Source organism: Wyeomyia smithii, chromosome 2 (genome assembly GCF_029784165.1).
Source record: "Wyeomyia smithii strain HCP4-BCI-WySm-NY-G18 chromosome 2, ASM2978416v1, whole genome shotgun sequence".
Classification (NCBI taxonomy): Eukaryota; Metazoa; Arthropoda; class Insecta; order Diptera; family Culicidae; genus Wyeomyia; species Wyeomyia smithii.
In genome coordinates, this window is record NC_073695.1 from 66003376 (window position 1) to 66021983 (window position 18608).

An 18608-nucleotide genomic window follows, 5' to 3' on the forward strand; every position below is an offset into this window, starting at 1 on the left:
AAAAGTTGAAATGATAATCATACATCTCTAGTTCAACAGTAATTTGCCTATGATCCGATGGGCGGATGGAATCTGGTGCCTGACGGAAACATGGTTCCCTTGAACTAACTGGTTAACCAGCAAATTGATTTATGCTTTGTTGAATGAACAGCAAATTGTCATAGCTGACAACCAGCAAGTTGTATTTCGTTTTACTGAACATGCAGCAGACGACCTGTCACTTTTATGCAATTGAGCATTACTGAATAATTAGCAAATTTCATTTTGCTGAACAGTTTGCTGGAAGCACAGCACACCAAAAATCAGCAAAATTTTGGTGGTTTCCAGCAATGGAAATTTGATGTGCCGACGGCAGCGTAGAGCTATGCCTATTTTTGAAAGTATTTGTGAACACGTTATTATTGAGCACTCCTTTTTGGCTTTAAATGTGTGGCTTAAGTAAAACAAATTTCGAATTTGGCCCTATGCTGCGTTTGGCTTAGATTTTGACAGTTCGTTTGGATCACAACATTCTCTCTATCTATTTCTCCATCTAAGTTTTGCTAGTGCAAATAGACTTGTGCGATATTTATACTGACAGTGGCAGCTTTTCAGTGGTTCCAGCTCGTATGGTCCGTAGGCATAAAACAATATCGATACAAATATCGCGGTTTTCAGTATCGATACGGTTGAGTATCGGACGCCTGTGTATCGATCCAAAAAATCGAAATATCGTCTCGAAAGTATCGATATTTCCGATACCGATACAATATCGCCCATTGCTACTCTCACGTAAGTTGACGCGTTTTAGTAATGGCTAGGGGCACCAAAATTCATAGGAATAGTAGAATTGCTATAATCTTTCATTTCTTTGATAAAGAAATATTAAAGGTTTTTTAATATTTCTCAATACATACCTATATTGTTTTTAGTATTAGAAATTATCTGGAAATCTGAAATCTTACACTGAAAACATAGTAATTTTAAAATTTATTTTACAAAAACGATCTTCAAGATCTTCGCCCATGCGCTTACTTGTTATGCAGGAATGTCTCTTGGAAGTTCTGAACAGATGACTCGGGCCTGGTTTTTGTTTTCTGCAGCAACCTACCTACATGAAATGAAAAAAGAAATCCACACTTCAGGTACCCTGAAAGATTATCGATATCGGATGATGGTCTCATAAACATATCGTTGCCAGATTCCTTAATATACAATCAATGTATATTAAGTTGCTTTTTCTAAGCAAACAATGCGAACACAATTATTCAATTCAATTCAAGTAACTACTTAAGGCAAACAAAACAGTGCTGAAATGGAAAATATACTAAGAATACAACAAATAGTTTATTCAGGATGACATACAATGCATGAAATTGTGATACCAGCGTTTATCGTATCCACAGAACAAACCTATACCTACTAGAGCTTTAAAAAAACTATATTAAAAAAGTTGAAAACAAAAAACTTGTTACACTTTCGGTTTCTTAGGTAGAGATCCGAATGCCGATATCACGGTGCCTTTGGTACCGGTGGCCGTTGTCGTCAGTGTTTGCGTGATAATGCCGGCCGCTTTCAGTGCACCTGCTGCCGAAACTGTTCCTGGAGCAGCTCCCAAAACGCCGGGCTGATCCCACTTCGATTTGCGTTTCTTCGATTCGTCCGTGTCCATCTTCTTGACACCAACTTGAATTTCTGTCTTCGCATTTTCCTTGCGTGCCTTCTCTACTTTCTCCATCTCAGTTTTTTGAGCCTTAGCCAATTCTTCGTAATATGATTCTTTTCCCCACTGGGAGGGGTCAAAAATATCGGGTGAGTAGTTCGTACCCAGTTCGTTAATATCACAGAACTGAATTAGTTTTTCGTATATGCTAGGATTACGAAACTCTTTTCGCTCCTGTATAATTTTGTTTGTGTCCATATTGGAATTGCGCATCTTTTCGTATAGAGTGGAAATTTTTTCCTGCAATTCTAGGGAACATTTTCCTTTCGGCTCCGGAGGAAGCGAAAATCCGTACATTTTTGCCCGATCGATTTTCTTCGGTGAGGAAGATTCAACAGCGGTTCCTTCGTCTTCCGAAACCTCCATAGCTTCTCCTGCGACCCGATTCGGAGACGCATTTTCTTCGTCTGATACGACGGTGTCGTCAAAGTAGCTAACCAGTCGGAGCGCTTTCTGACGGTTTGTTGACGACTCGTTAGATGTTGTAGCACTTTTTGATGCACTTGCGTTTACACTGGGAGGCGTGACAGACGGTTCTGATGGATCACGAATCGGTGTTTGCTGACGTGATCGGACACGGGTCTAAAAGAAACAAATCCATTACTATTTACTCCCTGCTAGTAGAAACTAAACACAGCACAAACTAACAATAGTTGATGAACTTCCATCGGATGCTACCGACTCGTTGTCCGATTTCTGATCGTCTTCGTTTTCCGAATCGGTGTATGTTGCTGTTAACGACGCAAGTGCGGAATTTTTCGCACTCATTTTACCAGAAACAATCAAAAATTTCAGAAATATTTGGAATGTTTTTGAATTTCACTACACTAATGCTATCATTGAGAGCAATGCACAAATACTTTTGACAGATGAGTAGCAAGGCTGCCAGATTTCGTTTTAAGGAATAAATATAAGCGCGAACAATGGGCTGGCAAGGTAATTTTTTGGTGCAACAACATACATCTATTTCAGTCGCGCTAATTAAACAACCAATTTATCTGCAGTCAAGTCCCCTCATAATCAATAACCATAAGCGTATGATATTTCATATGGTTTAACGATAGCCCATATAGCCAAGACTATATGCTGAAGAAGTTGTTTTATAGTTATTAATTATGCGGATGCAGTTACAATACGATGTATTAATTTAAAAAATACCTTTCTTTTTTTTGTACTAATCCGACCGATAACCAATTTTTCAGTAGGCACTACGTGTGTTTTTTTAGATCTCTACGATTTTGTTTGATTTATAAAATACAAAAATACATTTTTATAAATTTCCACTAACTGGCAAGCAGTGCACAAACTGACATTTCTGCTGCTGGCCTTTGGAAAGTGTAACCCTGATTCACGTGTCATGACAGGGATGTCAGATGTCGAAAAGAAATGGATTAATTTCGAAGACTTTAGAGCTCAAGTGAAAAAGTGGAAGCCTAAATGCCCGAATACACGCACGGCGTAATGACGCCTTCTCCATACAAATTAGAAGACGTAATCACGCCTGCCGTTGGGACGCCCATTTAGACAGAACCTTCCAGCTTCGCCTTCTAGCAGTCACCCGCTGCCTACTGCTACGCACTTGTCTGCCTTCCGTGTAGACGCATCGGGCCTTCCACGCTGTGCCTTGAGTTGCCTTATTTTGGTGAAGGCGCTGGCAACGCCGTGTTGTATCATTTTCGCCTGCTGGTGATTTGAGAAATATGTTGCTTTATTTTTTCCTCCAACAAAAATGAATGAACGTGTAGACGCGTCGAAGGTGGTAGAAGCTAGAAGGCACATTGGAAGGTTTCAAGAAGATATTGACAATTTTCGTAAGGAAGACGTTGTCACGCCGTGTACGTGTTTGGGCCTAAATAGTTAATCGCTTCCAATTTAAGAACCAGTTCGCGAGAGGCGCAACCACCTTTCTGAGGGACGTTGTTTTGATGTTCTCCGATTGAGCTCAAACTTCCAGCGTTTGTTTGTCTATTCAAGGTAGAGAGTTTTGCAAAATTTCATTTATTTTTTCATTTAGGTTAAGTGGGGTCAAACGACCCTTGAAGATTTTATGTCCAAAAACGTCCAAATACTGAAAGAAGCAATAACTCCTGCTAGACTTGATGGATTTTTCTAAAAATTTGTATTATTATTCTACACTAAGAGTATTTTAAAAGTTGCTGTAATTGTACATAGTTATACCGCAGACAGACGTCCAAGCTGAGTGCCAAACTTGTGTAAAGTTTTTTGCAGTAGCAATCCGTAACCAGATAGCGCTACCAGTACCGCCAGCCTCGTGCACCAGCGAAAAAAAATGTATTGTAGCGATAAGGTCACCAGGCGGCGCTAGTGTACGAGTGATTTATAACGCAATTTACTTTGAAAATTTACACGAAAATTTTGATCAATGTTGTTCTTGCTTGGACGTCTGTCTGTGGTTATACCATAATTTAACACTGTTTTCATTGTAAATACAGTCGTCGTTCGATAACTGCAACATATTTACATTGCAGTTATCGAATGCCGTTCGATAACTGCAACAATTGACACATGCCAAAATTTAGAGGGGGGTCCGTCACTACCATTTTTGTTTTCAATGATGTCGATATGTATTTTTTTAATGGAAAAGTGGCAACAAATAGCAGAAAACTAAAATAGGCAAGCTTTTCGATTAATCAATTTCATATTCATAGTTCCGCATCATAATTTATTGCGTTTTAGTAACTACTTTACATAACCAATATGTAGGCGAAGACTCGGGTGAAGATAAAGTACATCACTACAATTGACCATTTTACGAGACGTTTCTGAAACTCAATTCTTGAATGAAATTTTGACAGAAAGCTCGGAACCGCTGACATAACGCAAGTAAAAGCAACATCAAAGTCAGTGACACCTGTCAGTTCGTAAAATGATCTATTCAACGCTAGGTCACAAAATATTGTTTGTGATCAACTATGCACTGCCTCGCTGAGTAGTGAAAGCTAGCCAAACAATTGCCAAAGGATTTTTTTTTTCTCATAATAATTACGGAAAGTGAAACACATAACATGGTGATTTTGCTTTATTGATTATTAGTGGAGATCTATAATTTCCCATCTAGAACAAAAAGACAACAAGTAAACGAAATCGAAAAAAAATCCAGAGTAATTAAAGAGTCTTTTTGAAATGTTTCTATAGAGATTCAACAATTTTCTGATGGCTAAACTTGTAAAATATCACAGCGGAATTCAGCGTTCGGATTCGGGTGGAACACACGGAAATATCTATTCTATCGTATATTTACTTGTAACGTTCAGAATGCGCAAAGCGCTCGATTGCGAATGAAAGATGGTACCGACTAGCGGCACATAGAAACGTCTTTTTAACATAAATGCGAGGGGCGCACCAATGCACATCGATAGCTGTAATTATCGCCATTCCAATACTCCTCCTCGATAAGCAGCAGCTACTTTGTCAGACCGAGCCTTACACAAAATTGCCCAAGCTTTATTGGTCCTAGCGGTTTTGTAAACATGTCCGCTATCATTTCTTGAGTCGGACAAAACTCCAACAAAATCTGCTTCCTGCTACACAACTCTTGAATAAACCTCTGTCTTGTGTCAATGTGCTTAGAGCGTCTCTTGCATTGCTCCGTTTTTATAAAAGCTAAACATCCTTGGTTATCTTCTTTTATAACTGTTGGCTGAATTTGTTCTTCACCGAAATCGCGCAGAAGTTTTCGCAACCAAATTGCCTCCTGACAAGCTTCACTGGCTGCAAAATATTCGGCTTCCATTGATGATAACGTTATACTGGATTGTCGTCGGCTTGTCCATGATATTGCTCCTCCTCCAAAAATAAACACGAAACCAGAAGTAGAACGCCTGGTTCCGACGTCTCCCGCCCAATCGGCATCAGAGTAGCCGAGAAGTGCTTGATTCAAATTACCTCCTAGCCGCAAGTAAAGGTCCCTTGTAGATTTTAAGTACTGGAGCACTCGCTTTGCTGCAGTCCAGTCCGATTCACTAGGCGCATTGAACTTGCGCCCAAGAATAGCCGCACTAACTGCAATGTCAGGTCTAGCAATACAAGCTATGAAAAGGAGTCCACCAACTAGGCTCCGATACATCGTCGGGTTATCAAAAACCTTACTCGCAACTTCTGTTTTCGGGTACCCAGGGTCCATCGGGGACCGCACCGTTTTAGCCTGCTCCATGCCAAATTTGGTGAGCAACTTGTCGATATAGTACGCTAAACGTATTTTATAACAAACATTTTCTCGCTTCACCTCCAAGCCAAGAAAATACTTAACTTCACCTAAATTGGTTAACTCAAATTCTTTCTGGAGACTATGAAATATTTTCTTGCTTACTGCTTCATCCACTGATGCGACCAACATATCGTCAACATAAACAATTAAAAACACCTTGTTTTTACCTTGATGTTTTCGGTACAAACAGGAATCAGCTTCCGTCGTTTCAAAACCTAGCTTTGTCAACACTTCATTGAGCTTTCTGTTCCAGCACCTCGCAGATTGGCGCAGCCCATAAATACTACGCTTAAGCTTACACACCAAATCTTTCTCAGGTACCTCATAACCGGGTGGCTGCCGCATAAAGATTTCTTCGTCAAGCGTCCCATATAGGTAGGCGGTTTTAACATCCCAGTGTTGGACGATCATGTTCCACTTAGCTGCTACCACGAGAAAAGTTCTTAATGTAGCTTGGCGCGTTACAGGAGCGAACACTTCCTCGAAGTCTACACCGTGGAGTTGTGTGTAGCCTTGTGCGACCAATCTCGCCTTACACTTAACGATCGTATCTTGTTCGTTGCGCTTCACTTTATATACCCATCTGGAACCAACTATTTTGCGCCCGGCTGGCAGAGGTACGAGTTCCCAAGTGCCATTACGGTGATGAGAAGCTAGTTCCTCTTCCATCGCGTTCCTCCATTCAGGCTTCTGCATTGCTTCTCGGTAGCTATTCGGCTCTTCAATAGCACACGCTGCAACACCAACAGTATAATCCAATTCATATTCCTCCAAATACTGCGGCGGTACGCCACGATTATGACGAGACGATCTGCGTACGTTTTCTACCGAGGGCTCACTTTCATCACTTGCAGTTTCATAAAAATTATCATGGTCACTCACTTCTTCATTACCTTTACAGCTTACATCTTCCATTGGCACTAACGTCACATCACGATCTTCAGTTGAATCCCGTTGCTTTACACATGTTGTCTGTTTCGGCTCTGTAACCGATACCTCCATCTGCGAGTTTTCGTTGTTGAGCTCAATAAATTTAGCGTCTCGACTGATGGTAATTGCATTGGTATCGTATCTGGAACATGAACGAATACAATACTGCCAAACACCCGAAGATGTTTAAAGTCTGGTTTTCTACCCCACCAGAGCTCGTACGGAGTTTTAGAAATTGATCTTGATGGAAGCCGATTCTGGAGGTAGGTTGCAGTTAACGTAGCTTCTCCCCAGAAACGTTGGTCCAAACCCGCATCGAGCAACATACAGGTTGCCATTTCCGTTAACGAACGGTTTTTGCGTTCCGCCACTCCGTTCTGCTGGGGGGAGTAAGGTGCTGTAAGTTGCGCTTTGATACCTTCGTCGCGATAAAACTTGCGTAGCTCATTATTGTCGAATTCTCCGCCACCATCCGACCTCATAACATGCAGCTTACGCCCAAATATGTTCTCAGTCCATCTCACATACTTCTTTATATGCTGAGCTGCTTACCACTTATGCTTGAGCAGGTATGTCACCGTAAAACGACTGTAGTCGTCAACTAAGTTCATTATATAACGGTTACCACTTGGCGTAATATGTTTCATTGGACCACACAAGTCAGTGTGTACGATATCCAACGGTTGTAATGACTTCCGCTTAATTACAGGTGGAAAAGGAGCTCTCGCTGACTTCCCCTCCAAACAACACTCACACACGGATCGCACACCACATTCGTTAATTTTCATGTCGGTTGCTAGCTGGTCTCTCCTCATACGTTTAACTGCATACCAATCTCGGTGCCCTAAGCGCCGATGCCATTGGTGTTGGCAATACTCGTTATGATATCCACTGTATGCCTGCATTGAGGCCTCATCTACTCGCAAATGATACAACCCGCCATGACGAATACCGGTTGCTACTACACACTTGTCAGCATTGATGATTTGGCAACCCACCTTGTCAAACACTACTTCTAAATTATTGTGCGCCAATCTACCAACTGAAATCAAGTTTGTTGAAAGCCCCGGCACGAATTTTACTTCCTTAACTTCGATTTTAATCATTTTGCCGTCACCATCAATACCATTCAAACTTACATTCCCTTGGCCACGTATCTGCGTTTTCTGTCCATCAGCTAACGTAATCCATCCACCACAAAATTTTTTCAGCGATATAAAAAGAGATTCGTCATTTGACATATGAGCGCTGGCTCCACTGTCAATCACCCAGCCATTCTTTCCACCACCAACATTTAGAGTCACTTTTCTTCGTCGCTAACAGCTTGCGACAGTTTCGTTGAAGATGTCCTGCCTTTTGGCAGAAATGGCATATGCGAGTTTCTTTGTGGGATTTGTATTCACTTGACCGCATCGCCTTTTCGTGTTTCGTTTTCACACCGGAATCTCGCTCTTGCCTTCGTTGTGATTCGTCCAATAACTTTGACTTAACTACATCGATGGTTAGGTCTTTGTCCGGGCGGCTGTCGAGAGCTGCGATCATTGTATCAAATGAGGGGGGCAGACTGCGCATCAGCATACAGATTCTCATATCACAAGGCAGTTCGTATAGCTCATCGATTTCAAATAAATGCTGTTCGACATCGCCTCGCTCAGACAAATTAAAGGCACATAACTTTTTCAGGAGAGAAACACGAACTGATCGTGACGTCTTCTGGTGGTAACGTTTCAATGCTTCCCACACGTCGTGCGCGTAGGTGGCATTTTTTTACCAACGATAATTGGCTATCATCTAATAGGAGCACAATAGTTGCTTTCGCTTTGCGATCAAGCGATTTCCACTGTTCGGTGCGTGTCTCTGTTGCAGGAACAACACTTGAAACCACAGTCCACATGTCTTCACGAGCAAGCAACATTTCTAACCTCACTTTCCAGGTTTGCCAGTTTGATCCATTCAACTTTGGAATCTGAAACCTTGTGGCATCCATTGTTTCACTGTCTTTTGTTCGCACAAACAATAGTTCTTTATCACGAAAAATATATCTTCACTCGCGCAAGAGTGGAAAAACGCGGACCACGTTTCGAAATAAAACTTCTTCACAACCCGTCGACACTGGGCCCATAACCCTGATGGCCAAACTTGTAAAATATCGCAGCGAAATTCAGCGTTCGGATTCGGGTGGAAGGAAAACACACGGAAATTTCTATTCTATCGTATATTTACTTGTAACGTTCAGAATGCGCAAAGCGCTCGATTGCGAATGAAAGATGGTACCGACTAGCGGCACATAGAAACGTCTTTTTATCATAAATGCGAGGGGCGCACCAATGCACATCGATAGCTGTAATTATCGCCATTCCAATATTTTTATTTTTGAATGCATTTAGAATTCCCCCGCGAGATCTGTCGCTTCAATGTCAAATATGACTTTGACATCAAATTTGACGGATTGCAGTCCGATAACTGCAAAGTTATCGGTCTTGCAGTTAAAAAGCGTTGCAGGTAAAAGTCTTGCAGTTATCGAACGGCAACTGTAACTGAAAGGTATCGCGTTGCTTGGAAAAATAATAATCGCAAACAGTTTTTGTATTCATTGTCGTTATAAAAAATATTTCGGTTTATTTTTACGTAAAGTAATAAATTTCATAAGCTTTAAGGTGGAAATGTGTGGAAGCCATAAATGGCCGACTTCAAGCCGTAATTTGTAGTCGACCACGTGATGGCTTCTACACACTACCACCTTAAGTAATAATCATGTGAGCGTACTTCGATTATTGTACTTGCGTTTTTCTGGATTTTAGATTTTGGTTACAAATTCGAGCACACTTCATCACCAATGTTAATTACCATTCGACCAATGTTAGTTCTCAAAATAGTGTTCTGTTAAAAATTTTGTTAATTCACAAAATAGTGAGATGTGGGATTGTGAAATTTTTGCAACTGCATGCACCCCGAAAATCTGCCTCACGCTCCCGTACACATTTTCAGAAAGTCTGCGCAAATATATATAAACTCAAACTTATATATAACGGCAGATTGAAAAAAAACATAGACTCGTAATATTTGTGTTTTACAGACAAATTTGCTCATTCAGTCTTCCTGATGTTACTAAAACCTTCGTTTGAGTCATGCATGCGTTACAGCAAGAAGATAGTTACACCAAAGATGATTAAACAAGATACCTGACTCTTGCAGAATTTATCGGACATGATTGTCGCTGCGCGTGAGCAAAAGTCGAACTAATTTATACACTGTTAATATGATGTATACTTAACGTCAAAATCAACTGACGACAAGGCCAAGACATGACTGCTGAAAGGTGAAACAATGTTTTCAGTTTCCATGAGGACGACTGTACGGTGCTGCCATCCGAAAAATGATAATAATGTGGAGGAATGTTTAGTTCTCAAACATGAAACTTTTCGGAAGAATCAAAAATTACCGGCACATCATTTGAAATTAAGTGTACCATCAGAAATTCCTAATCACCGCTATTAGCACGCTCTACACGCTCCACTCTTGCCGAGGTTAAAATCGGGTGCCCCGGTGAACCTGACCATATGCACAATGGTTCTAGAACCTGGCTTGCGACATATCCAACTTTAAGTTTTGGTAGAATGGGACCTGAAAATAAATATAACCCATCAATATAAACCCCCACTCTGACAGTCAATTTCACACTTTTCTTTCGTACTTTGAAGTGCAAAAAATATGGCAATAAGGCAATCCACGGGTGACGTTTTTTTGCTTGTACATTTGTTATTGTTGATGTTTTTCAAGCTGTAAAATCGAAACACGGCCAAAACCGAAATCTTTTAATGTCTGCAATAATATCAAAAGTGATTTTATATTGTAGTATTTAGGATTGGCACTCGCGATACTAGAGCTACCGATCGGATAACATTTGTTTTTCACGCTTCTGGATCCGGATTGCATCCAAGTTGAGACCGATCGAACATACATAAAGCTGGCATAAGTTGAAAACAGACTGAATTCAGCTGATCGCAACTGTCTCGTGGATTGCCTTATAGCATTAAGTGCAAAAAATGACGATATCATTAATCTGCATGTTATCTTAAGCGTCAAGCTGACCAAACAGCTACACCTTTTTCATATACAATCTTGATCAGTTTAACGATCGATGACGGACTATACACAATAAATCGGTTTTGCTTATAGTGACAATTTAATGAGAATTTAAGTCATCAGATGGCAGCACTAATCGTCGGAAATCGGTCGTGTTCAAAATGTATGAAAAATATAGAAGTTAAGTATCTTGTTCTAGTTATCTTTGGTTACACGCTATCAAAAAACGACGCATGTGCGTGTTCTCTGCTTTGAGTGTATTATTCGTTTCTCCCTCCCAGGATACAAGTAATTTAACAAACAACCTTACACTGAAATAAAATCCCACGTTTCTACCAAATGCTCTTTACATATGAATACCAATAAACCAACCCAATCATTTTAACAGGTCGACCCATATCGATTTTGAATGGAATCCACGATACTTCGACGTGTTTTGACATTTGACGCGTTTTAGTATTGAAATCTGAGTGTAAAAAGATTGATTTTGGTATGCATGACATGGCAAACCGGAGTGTAAGACACTTGAGTTCGGTTTATTCGCGTTGAAAGAGATTTCGAAGGCTGTTCGCACCTACGTGAACTCTCGTATGTAATTGTCAAAATGTGCGTGATGACAAAAGCAAAAATATTTCCTTCTTTCTTTTTCGCACGCAGAAACCAAACAAATATCAGCAACACCGTCAACGCCAATTTGTGCTGTGAAGTGAAACGCAAGTGTATTCCACTTAGATATGAAACGTTTCATCTATTAGCACAAAAGTAAGTGGAATCCACTAGGCAGTAACGTGTCGATTTTTTATAGTGTATGTTGTTCTACGTCAACCTTTCGGTCGTGGCCAAGGTCGTGGCTTTGCATACAGCCGTTGTGTTTTTTGACGTGGGACTACGTCTTTGTTTACTATATTGGGATGCATTATGTAAAATTGGAAATGAAACTGGCAAATGTTGCGTCAGATTTCAAACGTTAATAACAGCATAACCACATGATGGATAACAATAACCAATATGTTGTTGGATAGATAAAATGTAGACCAATTTTGTAATATGCTAGTTATCACGTTAATTTCATTGCTAAGCGGTAAAATTGATAAAAAGTATCAATGAGAAATTTACGCGAATAATGAACCAACTACATGCGAGCATTCCTAGCACAGACGACGTGAATGGACTGTTGAGTTCCAACATGGACACCATACGTTTCCTGTGATATTCTCTGTATCAATATCGAAATAAAAATTGACAGAGTCTCCCCGTCCCTATAGGTCAATTTATTTTTGCTTCCATGAGCTTAGACTAATATGATATCTCGAAGGAAAAGTTTTCCAAAAAGGTTCTGAATCTGCTTTCAGAACCTAATAAAAACTGATGTCATGAAAGAAAACATGCCGGTAAAAGCAACAGTACCAGTGGAGTGAAAAACCGCAGGTCTCTCGTCGTCTATGATTGCAGCGGTACTCTTCTATTCGTACATTCCAGCGCTACACTTCTATTCGTACTGGAGTGGTACTATTCATATTGCAGTGGAACACTTTTGTTGGTACATTTCTATTTGTGTGCAATCGAGGAAAAACTGCAATGCTGCTGTTGATGGTGATTGAAAGTTTATCTCATATTTATTATTACCATGAATTACTCAACAAGAATTGTAAATTTTTGCAACGGATATTTATTTAATTTTATCTTCGATATTCACTAACTAATCGTGACCAGATAGTATCGAAAGAGTAAATTCTCAAATATACACATTTATATAAGAGCAAGAGCCTGCGAATGCTTGTGAATTTTTGGTTTATTTACTAAGATTCATTCAGAATCTCATTTTACATTTCAAAATTGTTAGATAATATGTTATTATTCTAAGCTTTACCATAATAAACGTATATTAGCTGTCTTCGTAATACAGCGAGTGTTGTAGTTGTAGGCAAATGAAAAAAATCATCAAGCAAAAACAAAAATGGAATTGTTGATTGTGTAACGTTTTTTGTTGGAACATGTTAATAATTTTGTTTAACATATCTCCTATTGTTTGCCACTTATTGAACCTCTGTAAGGGCTTCCATATTATTTTGAAACTAAGATCCATATTATAGATTTGATTCAATCAGAGTTAAATAAGACGAAACCAATCATTATGATAACGTAAGTATTATTGGATTTGGTTTTTGAGGATATAGAGCTAATTTCTGGTGCGTCTTCAACAAGCACGATATGGTTGTGCCTTGTCAAATACATGTTGTTTGAATAAAAAAGTACTACAGGCAGAATATCGCCGAATCGCTGAGCAAACACATTGATTCTGTCAGCAGACTCTGTATATTTTGTAACAAAAAACAAAACACTAATTACAGTGTTTAGTCCCACGTCGCCATTTCATACAACCCTACACACCAAAATTTCTCTTTATGGTTCCGCAAAGTACATTGCTGAAAGTGTATCAGCAAACCATTTGTTTACTGAATCACAGCATTTTTTCAAAAGTTTGCTGTAATTCAGTTCTACAATTTACTGAATTTCGTTCAGTAATTTTATTTTTGTTATAAACCAGTATTTCATTGATAAGTTTACTGGAAGCAAAATTTTGCTGGTTTCCAGCAATGAAAATTTGGTGTGTAGGGCTGAATACCTTGTAGTAATTTTCAAAAAAAAAATGGTTTGTCAAAAAAAATGCTACATCGATTTCAATCCAACCCCTCCCTGCCCTTGTCAAAGTTTGTCACAAAACGATCATAGCCCCCTCCCCCGTATAAAAACTACGTCATATAAGAATACAATAACTTTTAGTATATAGCTGAAAACTTTTCGGAATCTAAATATCATCATGCAAGTCGCAAAATTCAATATTTTTATTTCAACGTTCAATGCGAAACCTAAAAAAAGGTGCTTTGCTGCCTGGTAGTAACGAATTCGCATAGGCGGAGAGTTGTCCGATCATTTTCGTACTCGTATCAATCATTTTCACTTCTATCACTGAACGGTGAATGGAAAAAAAAATCTTACTTTGTAAACAAACCAGTGGTAAATCTAATGCAATGATCTATTTACTACTCGTCACCTTTTCTATACCACATTGCTTTACCACCCCCTCGTTGGTCGCATCAGGCAACACCGTTGACAATTTTCCGCCCAACACCGCAGCAGTGTGCTCCCTCGTTGGCAGTACAATTTTGGTGATTTTTGCACGTGTGTAAGTGTACATCAGTTGGAATCCTCGTACATATTCAGTGCGATCGTGTCAACAAAAAACCACTACACTGATATCTTTTACCAGTCGTTCGTCTTCGTCACTGTAAAAGCAGACAGAAAATCAGTTCCTGTTCGACTGGCACCAAGAAAATACATCAGCAGTAGCAGCGGAGGTAGACACACTATCAGTAATAAAAAGTGGCAGTAGTAGTAGGCAGTGTTAAGTGAAGTGAAAAATATATGCAGTTGATAAAGGATCGCTATTATTCGAACTGAATTAGGCCCGTATTGTGAGGGGTTCACACAAACACAGGTTCTATTCTGGGCCTTTGGCAATTTGGAACATGATTCATGTGGTCGATTCTGGGGATGGATAAAAGTTGGAACACATTGAGCGAGCCGTCATTTTTTCGTCGTCATTTAAATTATTTTCTTCAGTAAGAGAACCCATATCAGTAGAGCAAAAGGGGTTGAGGTAAGGAAGGATAGCTGGGCAGAAAGGGAAAATCATCTTGCGAGTTTAGCGTGTGTGTGCGAGCGAGAAGGTGTGTACGAAAAAAAAGTTAACAAAGGAAAGTGTCGAAGATCTCGAGCTGTGTGCTAAACTAGACAGCAGAAACCAGCAAAAGTACGAGAAAGGGGCAAAGCAGGGAGACGTGTGTTCTCTTTTGCTTTTTTTTCATCATCAAATGGCTGACAGCAGTGTGAATGCAAAGTGTAGTGATGGTGTTTCGTATTTTGATAGCTCGCTAAAGGAAAAAATGACTTCACACAACAATCCGTCGAACAGCTCGTCGTCAAATTCTGGAGGCATTGGAGGCGCTTCTGCAGGGACATCCGGTGGCCAAACGACGATGGTCGATCGACTGAAGATGCTCTATCCGAACGTGAACGAGGCCGTCGATCCGCTGCCCCGTTCCTGGAGCTCCCAAGACAAGTGCACGACCATCGGACTGACCCAGAATAATTTACGTGTTCATTACAAAGGTTTTTATATATTTCCTATTTGTTTTGGAATCATTTAATCGTTCGTGCTCCCTTATAGATAAATATATATTTTCTATAATTAGTTTTACGAATCCACAGTCGAAAGTAGTTTCCTCAATCTTATTCTGATGAGGAAGTATATCCCCCTCTCGGGAAAGAGTATTGATTGTACCAAGGTATTGGTTCTTGTTCAATGTTGAAAAGATATTTTATATTGTATAGAACCATTTTGTTACGAGTACGATGAGGGATCGGACGAAGTATAACGTGATGCGTAAATGATTTCATTCTTTTTGGTCTTCCAAAATGTGGAATTATTTACGTTGTTCTACATGTATGGTATGCTTGATTTCGACACGACTAATTGGGTTTAAAGTTTTTGTTATTAGTTTCCAGAAATGCAGTAGAATTGTGCTTCAGACTGATAATTATTTATTTGGATACGGCCATAAGCAGCCATCATTTTCTGCTCAGTTGTGCTGATCAAGGTTGCCAGAATATTTGCCATCACTCTGTTATGATTGCAATTTGTATAAGTTTCGACGGGAAAGTGTTATTGATATTAAGTGTGCATGCAGAAGTATTCTTGGTACCCTTGTTTTCATTATAAATCCTACTAAAATTTTATATAGCAGAACGAAATTACTACCCGAGAAAAAATAACATTGTAACCATAAAAAACACGGTAGTTTTGCTTTAAGCTTGTAAACGATTGTTGTCACTACCATGTTTTAACAACGTTTTTTGTTGTTGAATCTACCACCGAAAATAATTTTACCATGAAAAACATTGCCAGTGACTTCTAAATGTATGGGAAAAATCCCTGAAAAAATGCTGTTAAGATACATAACGACCCCCCTTTTTCATGGTAAAAATGGCAAAAACGATGTTTTTTATTGTTCTGGACAATGATATTTAATGTAAAATTGATGTATCTACAATGAAAAACAAGGTTAAATTATGGTATAGCTATGTACAATTACAGCAATTTTTAAGGTTTTTTTAATGTTTTTTCAATGTTATTTTTTTTCGGGTAGCTCTCACGGCTTAACCAATCGGTTTCCGGTCTTCTATAAAGTTTCTTGGTATAACAATACAAAATTCACTCAAAAGAATTGCATAAAAATTATCCCTCGATAGTAATCGAGTATTTTTATCCTTTCCTGCTGAATACGGAAGTTTTGACGAGGGACTTCAGTTTCAAGTATAAATTTACGCGTAGAAGGCACCAATCAATTATTTAACAAACGCGATACGCGATGCCGTGTCAAATAGATGTTCAAACAAAACAAAAAACACTACAGGCACAGTACCGCAAGTGTAAAAGATTTTTTTCTCGAGTGTTGGTAAATATTTTTCTAAAAAAAAGGGTTTTAAAGGAAGCTGTGAATTACAATACGTGAGTCACAGAACAAACGAATTGAGTTTGTCTGCCGACTCTCTTACTTTTGTAACTAAAAATCTCTAATTACGGTGTGTTGTCTCACGTCACAATTTCAAACAACCCGTAGCACTGTATACCTTGTAGTATTTTTGTACGTTTGTAACAGTTATGCTGCCGCTATTCGAAAAATAGTCCTATGTAAAATTTGCGAGAACGGGTCCATATTGGCATGTTTTTCAAGAATAGCCATTAAAAAAGTGAGGTTTGATTCCCACAACCTTGATTTTAATGGCAATTCTTGTAGAGCATGCCAAAATGGACCTATTTCTGCAAAAAAAAAAACAAGAAAACATAGGACTTTCACATAGGACTGTTATGCGAATAGCGGCAGTATGAGAGTATAGTCAAACCTGTTTTTGTGCGAGGGATAGGGACCGCACAAAATAAATCGCATAAAAAAATCATTTGGAACTTCACGTGCAACTACAAAACAACATTTCCACAGCATTATTGAAAAAAAAAACTATTTATGCGGTGGATAGCGACTTTCGTCGCACAAAAACAGGTTTGACTTATATGGTTTTATGTGGAACAACGAATGGTATAAGGGGCCATCCACATACCACGTGGACAGCTTTGGGGGGGGAGGGGTATGTGTAATGTCCACTGTCCTACACAATTTTTAGAATTTATATGAGCAGTTGTCCACAGGGGAGAGGGGGGGGGTAAAAATCGTTTAAAATCTGTCCACGTGGTATGTGGATGGCCCCTAATACATTAATCTAGTGGTCATTTGCTTTCATAACAGCTTTGTGAGCTCCTCGCTCCACCCCCAATATTTTCTCCAGAAGTTTTGCTCAAATACTACACCGTTTGAATGGCATCGCTAGCAAGTGAAAGTAAACTTGCAATCATTCAGTTTATCTTTCTAATCTGCTGGGGAAATAACTCTTCAGTACAAAAAAATGGAACGAAACTTGCTACAAGCCAGAGGCAAGACGCAAAAAAAAATCCCCACTGCGCAGGCAACACTTTTATTCCGCCATCCATGGTGAAGGAAGGCGCAGTCCTACGTCAAATTAAACTACTTTAACCCATTCCCTGCGGATGATGTCATATGGCATATAAACTTTGATAACAGTTTAACAACTATGCTTGAAATTTCTAACAATGAAAATATTCTAAGCAGTTAGAGAACAGATTGATCTTCAACATGCAATATAGTTTGTGCCAATTATGCATGCGGTTGCTGAGTAATAATAAGAGTTTGTCATTTTTCGATGTAAAAACGGATTTTTCTCCGCGGGGATAGGGTTAAACATAACTTTAAATACATACATTGATAATATACATTAGGGTGGGGAATCGTTATATGGAAAAAACGAAATTTGATAGCAGAAAGCCAGAACCAAGTATTTTTTGTTCTATTTGGGGCCCCAAACAATCCTGAATTTATTGGAAGTCGATTGGTTTTATCTCCGCTTGGCGCATTGCATTTTAAATTTATATAGAGATTTGTATGGAAAAACCAACTTTTTTGCATTTTCCATTCTAAAGAGCTCAAAATGGCTCAAACCATAGGTTTCATGACTTCACATGATAGATTTTTTGATGCCTAACAACTTGGCCGAAAACACTAAAGAGCTAGGGTGTGCCAAAAAAATACTAGAGCTGTTCAAAGTTGAGTATGTCGAAATATATGTTGCAAATAATTTTTTCTGCCAACACTGCCAGTGTACCGGCGTCAGTCAGATTTCCATCAGAAGTTACCTCTGAAACACGTTGTAGATTCTATTTACCCCTAGAATATTGACCTGAATTTGTTTGCTTGGTCCAGCTGAGTGTATAAACTCGTTCTGAAAGGTTACTTTGGATGGGTACCCTACTGACGCCAGTACATTGGTAATGTTGGCAGAAAAAAGATTTTCTGCATTTAAATCGACATACTCTACTTTGAACAGCTATGGCTCTTCTTAGGGACATTCTAGCTCTTCAGTGGCTTTTGCAAAGTTGTTAGGCATCTGAAATACTATACTTTAACATAATGTAGTGCATTATTAGAGCATTATTGAGCTTACTAGAAAGGTAAATGCAAAAAAGTAGGT

The 18608-nt window shown here is 39.2% G+C and overlaps 2 protein-coding genes across 3 annotated transcripts in view; one reads left to right on the top strand and one right to left on the bottom strand.

Moving 5' to 3' along the window:
- Positions 1-1290: 1290 nt before the first annotated feature.
- LOC129722595 (SAP30-binding protein) lies at positions 1291-2557 on the bottom strand. The gene is made up of 2 exons (XM_055676182.1): positions 2351-2557; positions 1291-2284 (listed from the first exon to the last, which is right to left on the bottom strand). Exons 1-2 carry the CDS (start codon positions 2468-2470, stop codon positions 1451-1453), a joined length of 954 nt encoding a protein of 317 aa, XP_055532157.1. The 5' UTR covers positions 2471-2557; the 3' UTR covers positions 1291-1450.
- An 11690-nt stretch (positions 2558-14247) lies between these two features.
- The window catches only part of LOC129722434 (ran-binding protein 9), a 56762-nt gene continuing 52401 nt past the window's right edge, over positions 14248-18608 (top strand). Inside the window, exons 1-2 of one of the 2 annotated variants that reach the window (XM_055675882.1) lie at positions 14248-14607; positions 14878-15119. In XM_055675882.1, the coding sequence (XP_055531857.1) occupies positions 14894-15119 (226 nt within the window). In that variant the 5' untranslated portion in view covers positions 14248-14607; positions 14878-14893. Of the gene's footprint in view, positions 15120-18608 lie in introns of both variants that reach the window. The other variant, XM_055675880.1, reaches the window with a different exon arrangement.

Excerpts from the sequence above, each read along its gene's own strand:
- LOC129722595 (XM_055676182.1), bottom strand. The coding sequence starts at position 2,470 with ATGAGTGCGAAAAATTCCGCACTTGCGTCGTTAACAGCAACATACACC. Across the intron at positions 2,285-2,350 it reads ATGGAAGTTCATCAACTATT|ACCCGTGTCCGATCACGTCA; the intron begins GTTAGTTTGTGC and ends TGTTTCTTTTAG.